This window comes from Coenobita brevimanus, chromosome 57 (genome assembly GCF_032717465.1).
Source record: "Coenobita brevimanus isolate Jiangsu-jjx chromosome 57, ASM3271746v2, whole genome shotgun sequence".
NCBI lineage: Eukaryota > Metazoa > Arthropoda > Malacostraca > Decapoda > Coenobitidae > Coenobita > Coenobita brevimanus.
Window position 1 is genome coordinate 60,208,648 of NC_137010.1, and position 21,477 is coordinate 60,230,124.

A 21,477-nucleotide genomic window follows, 5' to 3' on the forward strand; every position below is an offset into this window, starting at 1 on the left:
CAACAGTCACAGTCTGATGAGGGGGAATGGATGGTAAAGGCAGAAAATTGCTTACATCTAGAGATGGGGGAGGAGGCACTGTTGGCACATGGCATTGCTGGCCCCAGACAAAGGTCCCTGGAAGTGCAGGTGTGGAGCTGGCTGCTTGTTGCTGCTGAACCCAGGCTACCTGGTGCTCCCGGCCCTGCTGGACGTGTGCAGCTCTGGTGGTTCAGCTGGGGTGCCATGCATGATGCGGGCCGGAGCAGTTGGGACAATGGGCGGTGACTTCCTCTTTGGCTTTGAACTTCGCCAGGCAGCGCTCCATATCGTGAGGGCCGCTGCAGATCCCACAAACGACAGGCCTGTTGCAGGTGGCTCTGTGGTGTCCATATCTCTGACACCTGTAGCAACGTAGTGGTTCGGGGGTATATGGGCGAAGATAGTAAGTGCCCCAGTTCCCCAGGTCAAGAGAGGGCAGGAGAGGACCCCGCAGAGAATTTAGGACCTGACGAGTCTCCTCCCTGGTGCGCATCCTCTGACACCGCATAGCTTCCTCCACCTGAGGGTGACGCAAGAGGAGATCAACCGGCATCCTCATGGGGTACCCCATGACAATTGCCTTGGTCGTCCTCTGCCCTGGTGTGAGCTCCACCAGCTTGATAGGGTTGGCCTCGTCTTGAGCTGCCACCCTGAGAAGGTTGTAAATGTGCTCGTCTGTTGGAACTAAGATGGAGCTCCTGTCCTTGCCGATGATGTTGGAAGTCCTCAGGTCTGGCAGGCAATGTTCCAAAGCTGTGACAGCATCATAATTCGTCTCGTGTCCGTCTTGGCAAGGCACATGAAAGGCCGGGTATGATGAGCGGGGTGGAGGGGGCACAGCCTCAGTTACTGAAGGCCGAGTGGCAAGAGGAGGCCTGCGAGGAGGCCTGGGGCGTGGTGCTGGAGTGGCAGCATTTCCCTGTACACTGCGCGTCTAAACGGTTTGTTGACTACCAGCGTGAAGCCGTCACCATCAGTATGGGCAGGAACTTCAGCAGAGGGCACAAATGGGGTGGCAGTACTGTCATCATGGATGAGTGGGTGAGTGATAAAGGTATGGCACAAAGGCCAGGCACTAGGACCGATGTGGTCATTCAGCGCCTAATAACTAAAAAGATAAAGAAAAACTGAAATGAAAGGACAACACCATAAAATCTATAAGTTAAATGTCGTAAAGTATATCACATTCTGGTAAAAATTTCGCAACCTTAAAAATATCTGCAGAAATACCCAAAATGTCGGAGACACTGCGGGTATCAAAACCCACAGTGCCCCGGAGAATATGAAATTTTCTGCAGTGAACTAAAACATGTTCCACCATCACAGGGACGTGGCAAGCCTCACAAAGGGGAGTGTCTCCGCCACATAAAATGTGGCGGTGTATTAACCGTGTATGACCTATACGAAGTCTGGTCAGAACAACATCCATGTGCCTGCTCGGGGTGCTGTCCGACACCGGCCAAACCTGCACAGAAGGATGTATTGCTTTCAATTTATTGTTTGTAACAGTGGGGGATGACCACCTCTCCTGCCACTTCCTCCTGATAAAAACTGATATATGTCGCCTAAGATCGGCAAAAGGGACAGGAAAGTTGCCTAGAGTACCGTGAATGGCATCCTTAGCTGCGACATCTGCCTCCTCAATGCCTGGCAAACCTACGTGAGCAGGAATCCAGCAAAATTGAAGTCTTTTGCGACGGGAAGCTAAACGATACAGCCACTCCTGAATTTGCTGGACCAAAGGGTGATTGCTGGAAAAATTCTGAATGGCTGTAAGGGCACTCAGCGAGTCAGAGTATAGGGTAAACTGGCTGTCCCTACTGTCATAAGCTAGTTTTAATGCATGGACAATAGCGTGAAGCTCAGAGGTAAAAACTGAAGTGGCACCATGGAGTCTTGCCTGATGCACAGTTTCCTCAAGGATTACTGCACAGCCAATGCCAGAATCCAATATTGACCCATCTGTGTAAATTTTAGTGGTTAAGGCATGAATCTAAGAATGTTCAAAAAACGGCTTTAACTTCAGCTGAACATCTCAAATGCTTAGTACAGGCCAGTTTGCAAACATGGGCCTCTGGAATAATCCAAGGAGGGATCGGAGAATAAGAAATTTGCCATACCTGGACTTTGTGGAAGAAGGTGTCCTGTAAAAACCAATGCATACGGATATGAAGAGGCCTTGGAAAACTCATACGTTCCTCATACTTCCGTGCCAGACGAAAGTCCTTCATCAGACGGTAAGCAGGGTTAAACAGGGAAGTCCGAGTCTTAAACATTAGCCGCAAACTAAGGTCCACTCTGCGAAGATCTAAGGGTAGCTCACCCGCCATAATGTACAGACTCTTTGCAGGGGAAGTGCGGAAGGCACCCGTGCAGATTCTCATTGCTGAGTTATGAATAGGGTCTAAAAGCTTAAGGGTAGACTTGGCCACTGAGGAGTATATCTGGCAACCATACTCCAATTTGGAACGACATAGGGCATCATATAGTCGGAGAAGTGCTGGTCTGTCAGCACCCCAAAACTTCCCACTAAGAACCTTAAGGATATCTAGAGACCGGGTAACAGTGGCCTTTAGCTGTAGAATATGGTCCTTCCAAGTGAGTCTACTGTCAAGAGTAAGCCCCAGGAAACCCACCTTATCTTCATAGGGCATGATGTTATCTCCCAGGAGTAGGTGAGGAACTGCTGCTGAATTCTTCCTTGAGAACTTGATAGCCACGGTTTTTTGGGGAGAGAAGCGAAAGCCCCACTCCTCAGCCCACATTTGTGCTGCATTGATGGCATTTTGCAACCACAGTCTTGCAGTATTAGGGTCGGCTGCAGTACAGTATATGGCAAAGTCATCAACAAAGAGTGAACTCTGGATCATGGCTTCATTCCCAACTCTTTCGGCTACTCCATTGATGGCCATGATGAAACATGTGACACTTAAAACGCTGCCTTGGAGTACCCCCTCGGGTTGCACTTTGGGGGAGACTGTGCGACCAATTCGGACTCGGATATAACGCGTGTGAAGAAAACTCTGCAGGAACTGGAACATGGTCCCACACAAACCTTTAGATCGTAAGCTGGACAATACACCCAAACGCCATGTTGTATCATATGCTTTCTCCAAGTCAAAAAAGACCCCTAGAGTATGTTTGTTAGTAATGAATCCATTCTGAATATCTGTTGTCAGGCGCAAAAGAGGGTCCATAGTGGATCGATTTCTACGAAAACCGAACTGCACGGAGGAAATGTGGCCTCCAGTCTCCAGCCACCAGACTAACCTATGGTTAACCATCTTCCCAAATAATTTGCACAAACAACTGGTAAGTGCTATAGGTCTATAACTTGTTGGAAGTGTGGCATCTCTTCCAGGCTTAGGAATGGGAATAATGACTGACGTCCTCCAGCTCTTGGGAATGGTGGCGGAAAACCAAATTGCATTGTAAATATCTAGCCAAAGTTGCAGATACTCATGTGGAATGTGGCGAATCATGTCGTAATGTATGCCATCTTCGTCAGGAGCAGATGACCCTGTGGCTCGTAGGGCTTGAGTCAATTCTCGGAATGTAAAAGGCCTATTATATACTTCCTGGTCCAACACAGCCGATGGACGCCCCACTGAGCCGGAACTACTTGCATGGTCCAGCACTGCAGAGCCCAAAGGAGGTACTGACTGGCGTCCCGCTGAACCTTAAATATTGGCAAAGTAGTGTACAAGGATGTTAGACACCTTTTCCGGGTCTGAAACCACAGCTCCGTCCACCTTCAGACAAGGAGGTGGGTGGGGAGCAAATTTACCAGACAGCTTCCTGACTTTAGCCCAAACTCTCCCTATGGGTGTTTTAGATGTAACACTTCCTATATATTTGTGCCAAGAATTACGTTTAGCCCATTTAAAATATTTACATTTTTTTGCTAATGCTCGACGATATATTAAATAATTTTCCTGAGAAGCATTACGCTTATAACGTCTATAACAAGACGTTATAAGCGTAATGCGTCTCAAGTTAGTACATGTTTTATCCTACCAAGGGACAACTGGACGACGAAAATTGCCAGAAGAACTGCGAATAGAAACATGAGCACTCTCTAAGACCTGGGCATTGCCCAGGTCTTAGAGAATAACGCGTGGTTATTGTATGTATGTGTGCGTGTGGGCGGGGGAGGCCTATTCCTGGGTGTTGGAGGGGGGTGAGTGGATGTGGAAGAGGGTTGGTCTGAGCTGGATGTAGCACTCTGTGGAAAACGGTGGCATGATTCTTTGTGGATTTACAAGCATTAACTCTTGATAACTCATTGTCAAACCCTCCACAGCTTATCAACAAATTCCTCTTTTCATTGAAATGATTCCATGAAAATATTTATGTAAGATACTTAATACTAACATTTTGCTCTCGTAGTTCACTTCTTATAAATATTCATTGGTTTGCGGAAAATACGGGGGCATTCGCCCCCTACGCACCTCCCTACCCAGAATCTGTGCCGTGTGTGTGTGTGTGTGTTCTTACCTAATTGCATCTTTACAGGAATGAGTCAAGCTCGTACTGTCCCGTGTCTTAAACCGTATTTATCGTACATATCCTTAAATTTGTGAATTGTTTTGGCACACACTATTTCATTCGGTAGTGCATTCCATTGATCAATTGCTCTGTTTGGGAAACTAAATTTCCTTACGTCTTTATCACCTCTCTTCTTATGCAGTTTTTTGCAGTGTCCTCTTGCTGATGCTTCTCCATATGTTAAGTAATCATTTATGTCTATTTTCTCCTTTCCTGATATGCACTTATATAGCATTATCATGTCACCTCTTTTCCTTCTCTCCTGTAGTGCTGGTAGATTCAGTTTATTTAGTCTTTCTTCGTAGCTTAGGTCCCTTAAGCTTGGTATCCATCTTGTAGCGGCCCTTTGAGCTTTTTCAATCTTGTCTATATGCTTTTTGAGATGAGGACTCCAGACTACTGATGCATATTCCAGGGTGTGTGTGTGTGTGTGTGTGTGTGTGTGTGTGTGTGTGTGTGTGTGTGTGTGTGTGTGTGTGTGTGTGTGTGTGTGTGTAAAAGCACACTCGCTGGCAACCAATTGGGCATGTTGACCCGAAAGGACATGGAGTAAACTGAACCAGCACACGAATGTCCTACGTCGTTTTGAACTTAAACCTTCTGCAATTCGTTTGTGCACTACTATGGTAATCCATGAACTTGTATGTGACAGAGATGTGACCGGGTAAAGGAGTAAGCAGGCACTATCACTTTCCCCTCATCTATGCGTATGTGGCAGACATAGCCAGATTAGCATGAGCCTTAGCACTGACACGTCCCTTCACCCATGAATATGCTGTAGAGATGTGGCCAAGCTAGCTGTCGCTCAGGCTGTGCGACATCCCCTCAACCCACGGGCATGTAGTAAAGATGAGACCAGGCCAGCGTTCGGCTTGGCACTAAGACATCTCCTCAACCCCAGCATATATAGTAGAGATGTGGCCAGGCTAGCGTTCGCACTGGCAGTGACACATCCCCTTCACCCATGCATATGTTGTAGAGATGTGGACAAGCTAGCGTTTACTCTGGCACTGACACATCGCCTCACTCACAGATATGTGGTAGGCTACAGAGGAGAAATTATTGATATGGATACTAATCTGGGCAGACAAACTCAGCTCTTGAGCTTCAAGCTTTGGGATCACAGTCCACGACAGAATTGCAACCGCCGAATTCTATGATATTATCTCCACAGTTATCGAACATTAAAATTACAGTTTATCGCGAAGAACAAGCATAATCTATGAAATTCGGGAATTGAGATGATAAATGGAGTATTTGCATTAGAATGCAAATAGGACAGTGATACGTAACCTAGCTACTGTAAAAATTCTTCTTGTACTGCATGATCATTATGGCGCCAACAGTGAAATGCTAAAATTTCGTGTAAGATATTTAGAGGATGCATTAGCTAAGACTTACTGCACAAAAACGTAACACTGATGTGGTCACACATTTAAATGTCATATTATTATTATTTTTTTTTTGAGAAACATTAATTACCTAACTATAAACGTAGGAACAAATTAATAATCGAACGATAACGCAGAAATTCATATTCTGTGAAAATGTCACGAGGCATGTAATGCATATTCTGTGGAAATGTCACGAGGCATGTAATGCTGTAATTCTGCAGAAAAAATCTGGAACTCTTAGCCTAATAGAAGTATAATTTTCATCTTTGTTTTAGCAGTAAGATGTTGTTTTAGTTATAATAGTATCATTCCCACGGAAATATATTATATCCAATAATACGTCATAAAATCGAATGTACTGTAGATCATGCATCAAAGAAAATTTTTCTTCTGACGAGGACATCGAGATCAGTTATTATACAAACCTCGTAAAAACAATGAACCCACAATAATGTAAAAAAGATGTCCCTATTTCGCCATGGTGTTGTAGCCTACCTGGAAATTACACATCATGAAGACATGCCACCTTTAACATTAAGTAGCTTCATGTGTTGGGCATTTTTTTTTTTTTTTTAAGCCTCAAGATGTTTATAATGTGCAGGTCAGTACAAGATTATTTACTGATCTTTCCGGGACGTGTACTTACGTAGCTAATCCCAGTCGGTGATGTAATACCTGTATTAAATATTTACAAGTTACGTCACGCGTTAGGCTACAGGGTGAAAGTTATAACAATCACTTCAATGGAATGCTTGGAATTGTGTGGGGAATAGTTGGAAATCATTGGCAGATATGACATCGAAATTGTTTTTGTGCGTCCACTCATTATGTTTTAATGTGAAAGATAGACGCTACATCATGCAATTGATCAACATTAGATTATCTATTGAGGTCAAAGGATTTCCCGCTTGCACTGTGATGCGACTAATTAATATACAAAGGAATATTATGAAGAGCATTTTCACACACAGCGTAGATACATTAGTTCACCAGGAATTGGCGTAGATACATTATTTCACCAGGAATTGAAACCAAATTTGAATCGGGGTTCACTCAGGCATAGTACCTCAAAGCCCAACTCGAGTCACTTTAAGTTTTAAAGGTTACGCTGTTACCACACGAAACACAGAGCCGCTGGCTAGTGAGGTGTACCACTTCTTTTATGAGTGACTTACATCTCTGTCTTACAACAGAACTTAATTAAAATGTGGTGCCATAATTTTCAGTATAGTACTGTATAAGTTAGTATTGTAAGTGTAATCTTAAGCTTAAGTATTATTGTAAATATAGTTTGTACAGTTCATGATTTAACCGTTAAGTCCCATATTTAAGCTTAGTCTTAGTTGTTATTCATAATATGAGCATGATTTTGATATTGATAGTACTAAGTAAAGTATTGGTGTGAATATGATTATCTTTTATTACATATGAACCAGCCGTTTCCAGCAAAGACGTATAACTGTGGAAGTTTTATTAGAGATTAGCAATCGCGAATGTTTTCCTCTATACTCTGATCTAGAGATTTACATGCCGAAATTAATAGTATTCCCCTTTTGAACTATGTAGTGGTGGATTGAGAGTTAACTGAGATATGATTGTTGGTGATAGTCATTAGTGAAGCGCGAAATTCATGTTACTGGAGTCGTGTCATCAGTCACGTAGGCACATGAACCGGCATGGAAATTAATTGTCCGGATTCCTAATTGATTTAGCTTCGTTATGATTAAAGTTCCTGTACACCTATTACAAAAAATTTTAAACATCGTAAGTCATTTTTCCTAAATATGTTGAGTGCAAACGTATTCTTCGTATTCTTTGGAGAGCTTAATAGAAACAACAGTATTACAATGTAATCAGTTAAAGTTTTAGCCGATTCCGGATATTGTGATCGTCTAGTATAAGAGGTGGGGAGCTGCACCAAACAATCACACACACCACAAAGCCAGTCAGGAGACAGGACGTGTGTGCTGGGCATTCCCCAGGTCCTGTCCTCCCCACTTACTGTTTTTTAATCAGTCCATACACCACTGACCGGGCTAATGTATGGCCCGGCCTGCACTATATGTGCAGGGAAACTTTAAACGAACGAACGAACGAACCAAACAATCACACACACCACAAAGCCCGCCAGGAGACAGGACGTGTGTGCTAGGCAATCCCTAGGTCCTGTTCTCCCCACTTACTGTTTTTTAACCAGCCCATACACCACTGACCGGGCTAATGTAAGGCCCGGCCTGCACTATATGTGCAGGGAATCTTTCAACGAACGAACGAACCAAACAATGCACACACCACAAAGCCAGCCAGGAGACAGAACGTGCGTGCTGGGTAATACCCAGGTTCTGTCCTCCCCCGTTACTGTTTTTTAACCAGCCCATACCCCACTGACCGGGCTAATGTATGGCCCGGCCTGCACTATAGGTGCAAGGAATCTGACGAACGAACGAACGAGCCAAACAATGAGATAGCTGCTCCTCTCTCCATCGTTCACAGGATAGTGCCGGAACTCTCATTCCCCCTTCCCCCCTTTTTCTCCCTCGTGTAATGGAGTCCTCCTATACGACTGTGAGTTAACTGGTGATATTTCCTCTGATCCTACTTGTACTGAATAAGGAGATCGCTGCTCCTCTCTCCATCATTCACAGATCGAAAGTTCTAGCTACGGCCTAACCCGTCTCACACTAAATCACACACCCTCATCTTTTTTTTAGTTCCGGCAGTCAAAGAGTACATCGGCTGGTCCATGTAATTACTGTATCTAGTCTGTACATGATTCTTGAGTTACTGCACAAGTTTAGTCTTAAGAGAATATCTTTGGTGGTAATCTTTACGTTTTTTCTCGAAGAGTCCTTCAGAGACCTAGGGAATAATGTATCCATGTGTATCAGTATTCTTTCAATATTAATTTAGCTTGTAAAGATTCATATTTTTGGAGTTATAGATCCTGAGTGATTATATTTTGTTTGTTCTGTCTCATTCATAGTTCGAAGAGTTGCCTGTCTCAGTTCTTAATGCTTAGTAAATCTTAGGTTAACTCATTTTGAGTTTAAATTTTGCTCTCCTCCAAGGAGTGGTACAGACGAGATTGAGTGGCTCGCAGAGGGTACTAATATCTATTTTGCTCACGCACTCTCAAAATAAGATCACGCTGCCCCATTTCTCATAATCCCTAAAATTCTCAAATAAGATCACGCAACCTTCCTTACCCATAATCTCTAAAATTCTGATCGTTACACTGGTGACTAAAAATTTTCCATCATTACACTGGTGGCGTTAGAGGTGGTATCAAAATTTTTTTCAGCATTACAAAAAGAAATCGTCTGTTCCCCCACACATGACAGCACTCTCAGCTACCAACTGGATTATCCCTCCTCTGATCCCAGGGGCCCGCAGGAGTACCATAATGTCTCTGTGTTTACTCGATCAGATGCCTTCATGAGAGCGGCATAAGTTGCAAGCAGTTCCCGCTAAAGCTCAGGACGGCGTTCCACGAAAACTCGAAGTGCTTGGACCCGGTCAACTGTAGACTTCTCGGGCACTGATCCGGATTGCTCAGGTCTCTGAAACTTTAGCAAATGGCCCTGGATACGCATCAAAAGCACATGAGCAGGAACCTTGCTTGACACACCGAGAACCGTAACGTCACGGTAATTATGATACCAGTACACCAAAAGGCTTAAAATGACTACATGTAATTCCCCGATCATGGCTGTGTCTCCAGCTTTGATTAGTTCTGCAAACACCAGCTGCCCTACCACTTTTCAACCTAGCCACTGCCATCCTTATTTATTAAGAAAAGGCATGACATCGTCGGTTGGTGGAACAGCACCTAGCGGTTGTCCACCAGCCAATGGGAGCTCTCCACTGGGAGGTTTGTCATAATTATATAGCTGCTGTACTCATCTGCCTCTGATACGAAGCGTCCAAGACTGTACCGTTGTGACAAATTTTGAATAATTTCCTTGCGATTAATAACGGAGTGGATAATGATTTTCGAAACCTATTGATGCCATCTTCGAAACCCAATAACCATTTTTAAAACTAGTTAATCATCCTTGGGGCAAAAAGTGCTTGACAATTCTGAGGCAGTTGTACAAGAGATGAAACATCAGGCGAACTCTTGTGTCCGAGTGTAGACTACATACCTGGTAATGGAGGAGAGTTCCTGTTCCACGGCTTCATCGGAGTCGTACAGGCGCAGGAGAGATGCACGAGCGTCATCAAAGCGTTGTCTCCTTGCCAGCCAGTAGGGAGACTGTAAATCATTATCATCATCATCATCACTATTATTAACACATCATCATCATCATCATCATCACAATTATTAACATATCATCATCATCATTATTGTAACCTAATATCCCACTAAATATATATATATCTGTCTATCTATCTATCTATATATATATATATATATATATATATATATATATATATATATATATATATATATATATATATATATATATATCCAGTTTTCTCCTCTTTCTTCTCATCTACATCGACATTTTCATAGTCATCAGCATCACCCTTGTGAGTTATCATCATCATCATCCTCATCCTCATCATCACCATTTCCACTCAAATTTGGGATACGTATAATCCAGTAAGAGTAATAGGAAAACATAAAACGTGCAATTGACACCAAAAATTGTCTCTCTTCTCCCGTCTCTATCTCCATTAACTCTTACAACTCAGTCTGGTGAATCTGCAATAACCGACACAGAAGGCGTTGATCTATGGCCATGTAGGATCGTATTCTAAGTGGCCTTGGGGATTTATTAACTCCACTTCCTTAGCGATTAAGTCTGCACATTACACCCCATTTCTTCTTGCATGCTGTAAACCGAATCAATATTAAATCGACCTGAACTGCATAGAAGAGAATATCATTTTGTATCAAGAACACTGTATCTCCCATAAAGCCATTAGGATCAGATATTTTATGAGTATTTCTATGGTCATATTAAGCCATCAGGGTTGGATGTTTTATGAAAAGGTCTGTGACAATATAAAGCAGTCAGGGTTAGATGATTTATAAGAAGGTCTGTGACAATATAAAGCAGTCAGGGTTAGATGATTTATAAGAAGGTCTGTGGCAATATAAGGTCTTCGGGGTAGGATGATTTATGAGCAAATCTACATATATAGTCAATTGGTCATATAAAGCCATCAGTGTTAGTTGATTTATGGGTAGGTCTTTGCTAGTATAACACCGTCAGAGTTGCATGATTTATGGTTAGGTCTATAGCAGTAAAAAGCCACCAGAGTGAAATGATTTAAGGGTAGGTTTGTGGCAGTATATCGCCATCAGGGTTAGATGATTTATGAACAAATCTGTGGCCATATAAAGCTGTCAGGGTTAGATATTTTACAAGCAGGTCTTTGGCAGTATAAAGCCATCAGGAGCAGGTGTTTTATGAGCAATATAATGTCGTATAGTAAAATGGAACGGTGTTTCATGAGCAGATTTTTGGTCATATCAAGTCTTCAAGATACGGTGTTTTATGAACAAATCCTTGATCATATAAAGCCACTAGATTTGGATGTTTTATGAGCAAATACATGATCATATAAAGTCATCGAGGGAGTTTATTATGTGTGCAACTTTTGCTTTCTTCTAGTCATTAGAGGATGGGTGTTTTAAGAGAAAATCCATTGCTCTATAAAGCCATCAGGGTAGGATGATTTATGAACGAATTTCATGACCATTTGGTAATCAATTTTGAGCAGCCTTACAAGCATTGCATTTGCGGCATTACCCCACTTCCCTTTCAGTCAGGTATTAAACTGTATTCCAAAAGTACTTCGTCATCTCTGTCTTTGCTACAACAATTAATTGAGAATATTTTTGTTTGAGCTCTCATGTAGCAGGAAGCACACTTGAATAGTGGTTTGGGGAGAGGTTTTGAGGGAGGGAGAGAAAGACAAGGTTAGGTCTCTTACTGTGATCCTTCTACTAATGTACTGCCGTTCTCATGTTGACATTAACTCTATATGACAGGGAAGCTACATATGATGCACATTATGAGTGTGAATGTGTGAGTTTTACAGTTGCCCCGTTTTCACCATGGACCTATTTTCTCTTATGAATCTGTTCTCCCAATGGAGAAAAAAACAGGCAAATGGACATATTTTCCCTCATGCACCTACTGTATTTCCTCTGTGGACCTGTATTCACCTTTTGGACCTGTATTCCTACTTGGACTCAATTACCAAGGCTCGTATTTCCCAGTATATTCCCATATGGGCCTGTTTCTACATGGACTTATACACCTCATGATTCTAATTCCCAAGAACATATTATTTTGTATCTGTTCACTCTGCCCACCCAACAACCCAACCGCCTCACCGTACACACCTTGCTTACTCTCCCCACCTGGCCACAAAGCCCCACTGACATGATGATTTGCCAGTGGGTGGGGGAGGGGTTGAGCACAGCTGTTTTATTGTATAGATGCCCAACCTTGTAATCAAACACAGGAACAACAAATTACTGTTACTTTAAGCATTCCTCAGTAACCATGTGACCACTGAGCATTATTTAAAAACTGAGTGTTTTGTACGTTTTATGGTACAGTATATGAATAAGAATCACTGAACTAATTATTGATCGATTTTAAATGTTTTGGTATCACTTTAAAAATTTTGCTTTCATTGTATTTGGTAAGTTACAAAATGATAGATAATAGTTTTTAAATATACATACAAGTATCAACCTCTTTTTAGTAAAAATAAAAATGCTTTAATCTACATTATTTACATATTCATATCTCCGTTATTAATCAGACGACAAAATATAATATGCAAATTTCACTTTCCGCAGTGAACTCCAGGAGGTGAAAGCTTCATCCCAGTGTCTCTCTTATAGTTTGTGCATAATATTCTGTTGGTGTTCTAAGAAGGCAACATAATATTCAGATTAAAAGTTATATATATATATATATATATATATATATATATATATATATATATATATATATATATATATATATGATGTTATAAATCATAAATACTGAATTGGGACATACTCAGCCTAATTTTAAATTTTTTAGTGTTCATGCGGTCTTTGAATTATTGAAGCATTTTCGCACTGGGACTTAACCTTTTTTTTCTTCAAAATGATGCTAAGTCCTTAAGGTGTCTGGTGATAGATAAACAGATAGACAGACAGATACAGTTATAGGCATTCTTCATCGCCTTTCCCATGCAAGCAATTCTGAACTTAAGATCTGCTTGCATGTGAAGGGTGCTTGCATGTGAAGGGTGCTTGCATGTGAAGGGTGCTTGCATGTGAAGGGTGCTTGCATGTGAAGGGTCAAGGATATTAAAAGTAATCATCTAACCTCTGGAACAAAGAAAAGTAAGACGATGACGGGCAGGAGGGGTATGATGCTGGCCCCCGTAGCGACTGGTGGCGGTGTGGTGTGGGCCATGACATAGATCAGCAACAACCCCACGGACGCCAACACCTCGGGTAAAGCCCCAGCCAGTCCACGTATCCTAACAAGGGGAAGAACTAATTATGGATCCTATTAGCCATTTGTCTTATCCTAACAAAGATCCCTAACCCCTTTCACCTCAGTAATGACCAGATATAGTCAGATTTGAGAGCTGATTTGTCTAGTATTCCCCCCACCAAAGCAGGGCCACCTTGACTTGGTGTTGGAACTTAATGCAAGGTCAGTGGGTTGCCTGGCTGCACTTGCAGGATTGATATCCAACGGACTTGTGGTCTGAGGGCTCCCCCTTCATCACCAGCGAAATGTATCTACTAATGGTGATGATGGTGTTCCCTACCCCGGTCATCTTTGGGTGGGGATGTTGTCCTCTCACGTGTTTGTCAGGCGTGGCATCCTTTGATGCTACAGAGATAGGTAGCCTGATAGTTGATCAGTGCTGCACGCTATGCTTCTATAGTTAGAAACATCCCTTTGATTACCTGGTTTGGATAGACAGGCAGCTTGATGTGGTCCAACCAAGTCAATTGACTGGTCATTTTTGGCTAAGATCAAATGGGCACCACATAACCTGACACTCTATCAGTTCGGATCTGTCAGCGTGGTTTCGTGGTAGTCGCCTGTGTCTACTCCTCTGTTACCTGGGGCTGAGAGGAGCTCCATGCCTTGTTGTTCAACCTTCACTTGTCGGGCTCCGTGGTGGATGGGGGACAGGGAAGTGAAGGCTTGCTTACATAGCAGCTCCCCATCTCTGACATCTGTTGACGTTCCTGGTTTCGCCTCCGCTTGTGAGTCTTACTGCCATTTTGGAACCTTTTCAGGCCCCGGAAATTGTCCTTTGATACCCCAGTAGCCACTGGGACAAGGAGACGTTCCTTCCAGTTTGATGCTGCTTTGGAATCCCGTATTGTTTTTATGCCTGAGTCCGTATCGCATGTGAAATAACCTGTATTGAACCTCTTGGGGTGGGTCAGTTTGGATCTTGACATTTTCGATCTCCAGCATACTATTCCTTCTACTTATGGCTGTGAACCTATACTCTCATTCCAAGCTAACGGTAGCATCCTTAATAAGATGGCCTCCCAAGACGAGAGCTCCCATCTCTAGGCTGTTAGTTGTGTATGTGGTACTAGAGTGTGTTATGTTCCTTATGCCACCTTCAACCAGTGTAAGGGCATCATTTTTCCCGAGATCCTCTCTGGTACTTTGAGGAACGACTGTTCGAGGAACTGTGCTCATCCATGATTGTAATTGTTGAATGCTTAAGGAAAAAGATTGACAATATTGTGACCCCGACTTTGACCTTGTTACTTTTTGGTCAACACTGCCTGCTTCTGTGAGACTAATTTGGTTTTTGCTGCCTGTGAAACCCTGTGTGCCAACCATGAAGGGATATTAATGCTGTCAAGGGTATGTATATGTTGGCCATTTTTGCCGCCTGTTTGTGTCTTACTGCACATCTGTATGGATAGAAATATTAATATACGTATCAGAGTGTTATGTGCCTCAGTTACCTGGGGCTGAGAGGAGTGCCATGCCTTGTTGTTCAGCCTCCCCTTGTTGGGCTCCGTGGTGGATGAGGGGCGGGGGAGTGAGGGCTTGTTACTTAAAAATACATGGCGAGTGTCCTGGACCTGTTAGATGCTGCCACTGGGGGAGCACCTACGCTGCATCCTTTCACCCAAAGGATCTTGTTGATCTGACGCCGAGAGAAGGTTTTGTTCCCTGAGTTTAAATCAAATTTTCTGGCCGGGGTTACTTATGCTTTTAGGCTATATAGTCCTCCTGTATGCCATCCTGTGATTCAGGAGCTGCCTTTTTGTGCTACTTCCTGATTCTGCATCTTGAGATTTGCAGGACGCCATTCCTGAGGACTGTAGTGACTCTGTGTCTGGTGTTTGCCTTCCTTCTTTCACTGCTGATTTATTCTCCACTTCATTGACGGAGGGTCTGTGCCCTTCCTTGGTGTATCGGATGTCTATGTGTTCTCAAGTTCTGACTTGTTGAGCCTCTCAGGCATGCCTGTTGTACCTGGAAAACATTGTGGTTCTTCTGAATGCACAGAGCATGACAGCCTTCCACTTAAAGTCTCTCTTGTGAAACCGTGTGAGTACCTACTGTATCTACTGTTGTTTCTGCTACAGAGTCTCCAGAGTATAGCCAGAAGAGGGTTGAGGACAGTGGTTCACGCATAATCTGGACCCCACCAGGTAGTGGCGGTATTATCTGGGTCGGAGCTTGGCTAATGTTAAAAAGAAAACTGCTCGTGCACCTCAGACTGCTGCTTTGTCCAGGCCTGCTAGTGCGGATAAACTTGGTGCCAGCTGTGGGTCTGTCTGATGCTCAGCCTCGAACTTGGAATCAGGTTACTTTTGCTAAAGCACCAGCTGGATCTGCCTCTGCTAAATCTAAACCTGCTCACTTGCTTGGGTCTATGCTGTCTCACACCTTCTCTGATTTTCGGAAACCTGTAAAGATTTTCACTCTCCAGAAAACCATTACTGAACTTACCCAGAAATAATGTCAACAAACATCATCCGGTGGAATATACATGGGCTCTTGCCAACTGAGTAGACTTTCAGTCGGTGTCTCTCTGCAATAAACCATGGTGGGTCGTATTCCTATCCTCCCCCTCGAGGTTACTCTGTTCATCACTTACCCCATGATAGTCAGACACATCAGAGTTACACTGCTATTTTTCTGTCCACAGCAGGAAGAATTCCTTACACATTTTTCAGTACTGACTAAGCATTACAGGTAGTAGCCATTCAACTCCATAGCAGTTATACTACGTGCTCCCTTCATTTACCTTCCTCCCCGCTGTTCCAGAGATTAGGATGAACTTGTGGCTCTTCTTTGTCAGCTCCCTACTCCATTTTTAAGCATTAGAGTTACCCTGGCAGTTGCGCCGCCATTTTTTAATTATATTCAATCAGGATATTCAATCATGCATTGGAAACTTAAATGGATATCATTCCCTATTGGGTGACACTGTTGCGAATCCCAGTGGGTGCATGCTGGGCACTCTAGTGAAAGATCTTAATCTAAGGATTCTTAACACTGGAGATACTACACATTACCATATTCAGACGAAAACACCTTCTAAGATAGATTTACCTCTGTGTTCCTCATATGCTGTATTGGATTTCTAATGGAGTGTTGAGGAGATTCTGTACAGGAGTGACCATTATCCCATCACCTTGTCATTCCCAGAAGACATCCTCTCACCCTGTGTCCCTTGCTGTCACTTGGACAGGAATGATCGGGCTCTGTTTGAGGAGCTACCTGTGGTGGATAGGCATATATCAGAATTCAGTGAAATTGATAGCACTCTGGGATATTTTACCATGCTTTTAAAATTATCTGGTGATAGTCCCACAGACTAGTGAAGGGTTTACTTCGGCCAGTCCCTTGGTGGTCTGAGTGCAGACAGGCTGTCAATGAACATCACAAGGCGTACAGTCGTTTTCGATGCAACGGTACTGATTGTTTTCGAGTAAGATATAAACGTACCGGTATACGAGCCAGCTGGGTCTTAAAGGCAGCTCTAAGATCATCCTCGACAAACTATGTATAGCCTCTGTTAATTCTCATAGTCCTCTGTCCCAGGTGTGCATTTGAATTCGTAAGATGTGGTAAATGCGCTACTAACAGTGTTCCTGTATTAGAGGGAGATGGGGAGTTGGTTGCAGAACCGCAGGCAGTCCCAGAGGAGTTAGCCTCTGCCTTTACCAGAGATTCTTCTGCGACCGCATACTCTAAAAGTGTTGAGGAAACATTGTAAGAGGGATGAATCCACACGGTTAAACCTCAGTCTAATGCACCAGAGGTCTAAAACGTATCATTTACTGTATGAAGAAAGAAATGTGGTCAGCCTTGGTTTCGTGTTGTAATACCTCCTCAAGCCCAGACATATCCAAATGCTTTCCTGCGACCTCTTTATGAGTAGGCACTGAATTTTTTGTTAGATTTATTCAACCGAATTTGGTCTAAGGAGATTCTACCATCCAGTTAGAATATGGGTATGAATACTGTCCTTCCACATCTGAACCCTGGTAAAGACCATCATCTTACCGTTAGCTTCCGTCCTATTGCGCTTACGTCATGTACATGCAGGTTACTGAAAAAAAAAAAAAGTGTTCGGCTGATAAACTACGTGGCGAGGGGTAATCTGCTGTCACCCTCTCAGTCAGGCTTTCAGAAGCTTCGCTATACCACTGATTCTCTGATTAGGCTGGAACCTGCTGCATGCAAGGCTTTTGTTAAAAAGCAATATCTTGTTTGTCTTTTTTTTTTTTTCTAGAAAAAACTACAGCATCACATGGAGGTATGAAACACACAGGCAGCTGTACAATGTGGGCATTTGGCGTCGCCTGGCAATGATGATTCAGGACTTTTATAGAAACCGTTGTTTTAGCATCAGAGTTGGGAAAACTTTCTCTTCTCCTGTTCTTGAGGAGGAAGGTGTTCCACAAGGATTTATTTTCAGTCTAACACTTTTTTTCCATTACTGCTAATGGCATAATTTCCAGACTGCCTGAAGGTGTATCACAATCAGTTTGTGTAGGCAACCTGGCTATTTGGAGTGGTGCATCACAAATGTCTGCTGTAGAGCGTCGCCTGGATAGGATATCCCAGTAGACGACCATGCACTGTTTCCATTTTTCTGTCAATAAATCTGTAGTCATGCATTTCTATTGCAGGAGTCCATCCTGACCCTGAGCTATATACTGTATGTATGGTAATCGACTGAGATGTGTGGAGAGCGCAAGGTTTCTGGGTTTTAATATGCCTACGCCCACCTATGGTGGAGTGGTCATTAAGTGATTGCTTTGTCTGTCCATGCGTGCGTTCGTCCATGCATGAGTCTGAGCGTCCATAACATTTTTTTGGGAGTGATATCTCCTGAACCCGTAGGTGGATTTCCACCAAACTTTTGTCAGCGTTGCAGCATGAGGAGTTGATGAACTGATTAGATCAACTAGGTCAAGGTCATATGGGGGTGAACCTGGTTTATCCTTTTGGGCGAGATATCTCCTAAACCCTTCGACGGACTTCGACCATATTTTGCACTGATACAGTATGAAGGGACGATGAACTGATTAGGTCAGCAAGGTCAAGGGTCAAGGTCATGTGGGTGTGAACCCGATATCTACTTAACCCCTCGACGGATTTTGACCAAACTTTTGTCGGTGATACCAGTACAGTATGAAGGGACGATGAACTGATAAGGTTAACAAGGTCAAAGGCTTAAAGGTCAACGTCACATGAGGTAGACTTAATATACCTTTTCTGATATGATGCTTACTTGGGTTCCTCACTTATGCTATGTTGAAGCTGCATGTGATAGAGCTCTGGGCCTGCAGAAAATTTTGGCACACACCTCATGGGATGCTGACTGTCAAACCCTCTTCTTGTACAAATCTCTCATATGGATGGGAATTCTGCTGTTCTGCTACAGATGCCTGTCTCCAGATGTTAGAGTCTGATAATCATGCTGGTGTTCATTTGGCAACAAGGGCATTCAGGTCGTCCTCGATTTTGAGTTTGTTGGTGGATGCTGATGCTCTTCCTTTGGACTGACGCAGCCAGTCACTGATGGTGAGATGTTGGTATTGCCTTCGTCTCCCAAACCCGATATCTTATAATCTCTCAGAATTCCAGGTCTTTCCCTTATGCTGCTCATCCAACCTCACCTGAGCCCTTTTGATTGCAGGGTCCAGTCTGTTATGTCTGTTTTAGCTGCCTTTTCGCTGCTTGTTTGTCCCCAGGGTGTCCTGAGGGAGGGTCATTGGCTTCTCTTTCAGTTGGCATTCTATCAATCCTTTTCTGAAAAGAAAGAAATCATTTCCCTCTCAGGTGTCACTGTCCCATTCTACAGTGGGACATCCCTCCTTCCATGAAGGCTCCGTTCCAGTCTATGCAGATGGCTCCAAGACTAATACTAGAGTGGGCTTTGGTCGAGATATCTCCTGAACCCTTTCTTTCCGATGGCATCTTTTTTTTTTTCTTTTTTTCATGTTAAGGGGGAAATGATTGCTATTTTATTTGTCCTACAAACCATTCTTACTTTCCTCCAGACTGCCTTTGTGATTTTTAGTGGCGCCTGGAGTGCTCTTTCTGCACTGGAGTCTTTTAATTAGTCCAATCCATTGTTGTCTTTCAATTTAGAATGGCTTTACCTCCTAGGATGTCGTGGCCGTTGAGTGAGGTTTTGTTGGGTTCCATTCCAGGAAGGAGTGTCAAGGAATGAGCGGGACGATATGCAGGCTAAGGCAGCACTGGCTCACCCTTCTCCTACGATGGGAACCTAGTCTTCTCAGCGTGGACTTCATGCACCAGCTTTTTAACTTATTAAACATAAACAGATTCGGCACTGTTGGCATGAATACTGTGATGCAATGTGGCCAAAAAAATGCGTACTATTTGTGAAAAGGTGGGCTCCTTCAGTAACCTGTGCTTATCTCGCCAGTGGGCGACAGCCTTATGCCACCTCCCCATTGGTCACACCCAGTTCTCTCATGCATTTTTAATGGAGACGGCTCCCACACTTTTCTGTGAGGATTGTTTGGTCCCCTTGACTGTTCTGCACTTGGTGGATCACCCCAGTTCTGGGAATTTGTGCCGTCAGTATCTTTTCGGACACTGGGCAGGAAGGACAGATAAAGGATGAGTGCTGGAACTTCCCATGTGTCTAGTTCTCCCTGCAAATAAAAACAGGGTTACGAGAGGTAGGTGGTCTGCATTTGTTTGTACATGCGGGCCCAGATTTTCATTTGGTGTGACACCCGACCCACGACATACCTCCAGACTGGATATAATTAGAAGGTGAAGAGAAACTATTCCTTGAAAGGGTTCAGAAAATATCGGATACTAAATTTAAATAAAAATAAAAATCTGCAAATTCTTAGACTTGTGAGGTAGATCCATGTTCCAAGGGCCTTGAGTGATGTGTGAATGATTCCTAACTCTGAGGAGGGGGGGGGGTTATGTTGATGATGATGAAAATGATGATGACAGAGAACCAGCAAGTAATATCTTTTCACGTCTGGCGTTCCGTGCAAATGAAGTGAGCTTCAGTAGTTCCAACCTTCATGAACATTATTCGAAAATTTTGCTATTTCCTTTTTATATTGAGAGATATAAAACCCCCCTACCCCCTGTGGGTAGGTTTTTTTTTTCAAGAATACTCCCCCAGTATCCCTGCTTGTCGTAAAAGGCGACTAAAAGGGTTGGCAGAGGGTTAGTGCACCTCCCTGGAAAACAACTAACTAAAAAGACAAACAATAAGCCTCGGACAAGGACTGACCAAAAGATGACGACCAAGGACCGGACAAAGGACATGGTAATCGGAACGTGGAATGTAAGGGGAGTGAATGATGAGGTGAAAGAGAGAGAGATTGTCCAGGTGCTTGAGGGTGCGAAAGTTGATGTATGAGGAATAACTGAAACGAAATGGAGAGGTGAGAGTGAGAGAGAATGGGAGTATGGATGGGGTATATGTGCAGCAGTAGGGGAGAATGAGAGGGCAAAAGAAGGAGTATGGATAGTTGTGAGCAAAAGATGGAAGAAGAGCATAAGAGAGTATGGATCAGTTGGGTCAAGGATTGTGTGGGTAAGATTAAAAGTTGGAATACAAATGTGGGCGATTGCGTGTGTGTATGCACCAATGCAAGATCGTGCAAGCAGAGTGAGAGAAGAGTTCTGGACAAATGTGGAAGTGTGCATGGAAAAGTTTGGAAGGAATGAGAGAGTGTTTTTGATCAGTGATATGAATGGTAAAGTAGGGAATGTGAAGATGGATGGAATAGTTGGTGAGTGGGGTGTGCCTGCTGAGATAGATGAGAATGGCAGTGCATTAGTGGACATTTGTGCTGGGAGGGGGTTGGTGATAGCCAATACCCTCTTCAGGCACAAAATGATCCACAGGTATACATGGCGAGTAATGAGAAGGGTGAGTGGTGAACTGAATGAAAGGAAGGCATTGATTGATTATGTGTGTGTGGATAAAAGGATGTGAAAATGTGTAATGGATGCAAGGGCTTATAGAGGTT

At 43.3% G+C, this 21,477-nt stretch overlaps 1 protein-coding gene across 4 annotated transcripts in view; it reads right to left on the minus strand.

Annotated features, from left to right (window-relative positions):
• LOC145402361 (facilitated trehalose transporter Tret1-like) overlaps positions 1–21,477 on the minus strand; it is a 132,914-nt gene that overhangs the window by 15,196 nt on the left and 96,241 nt on the right. For 3 of the 4 annotated variants that reach the window (XM_080274513.1, XM_080274512.1, XM_080274514.1), the window contains exons 5-6: positions 13,310–13,466; positions 10,109–10,218 (exon numbers count right to left, since the gene is read on the minus strand). In XM_080274513.1, the coding sequence (XP_080130639.1) occupies positions 10,109–10,218; positions 13,310–13,466 (267 nt within the window). The remainder of the gene's footprint in view (positions 1–10,108; positions 10,219–13,309; positions 13,467–21,477) is intronic. The other variant, XM_080274515.1, reaches the window with a different exon arrangement.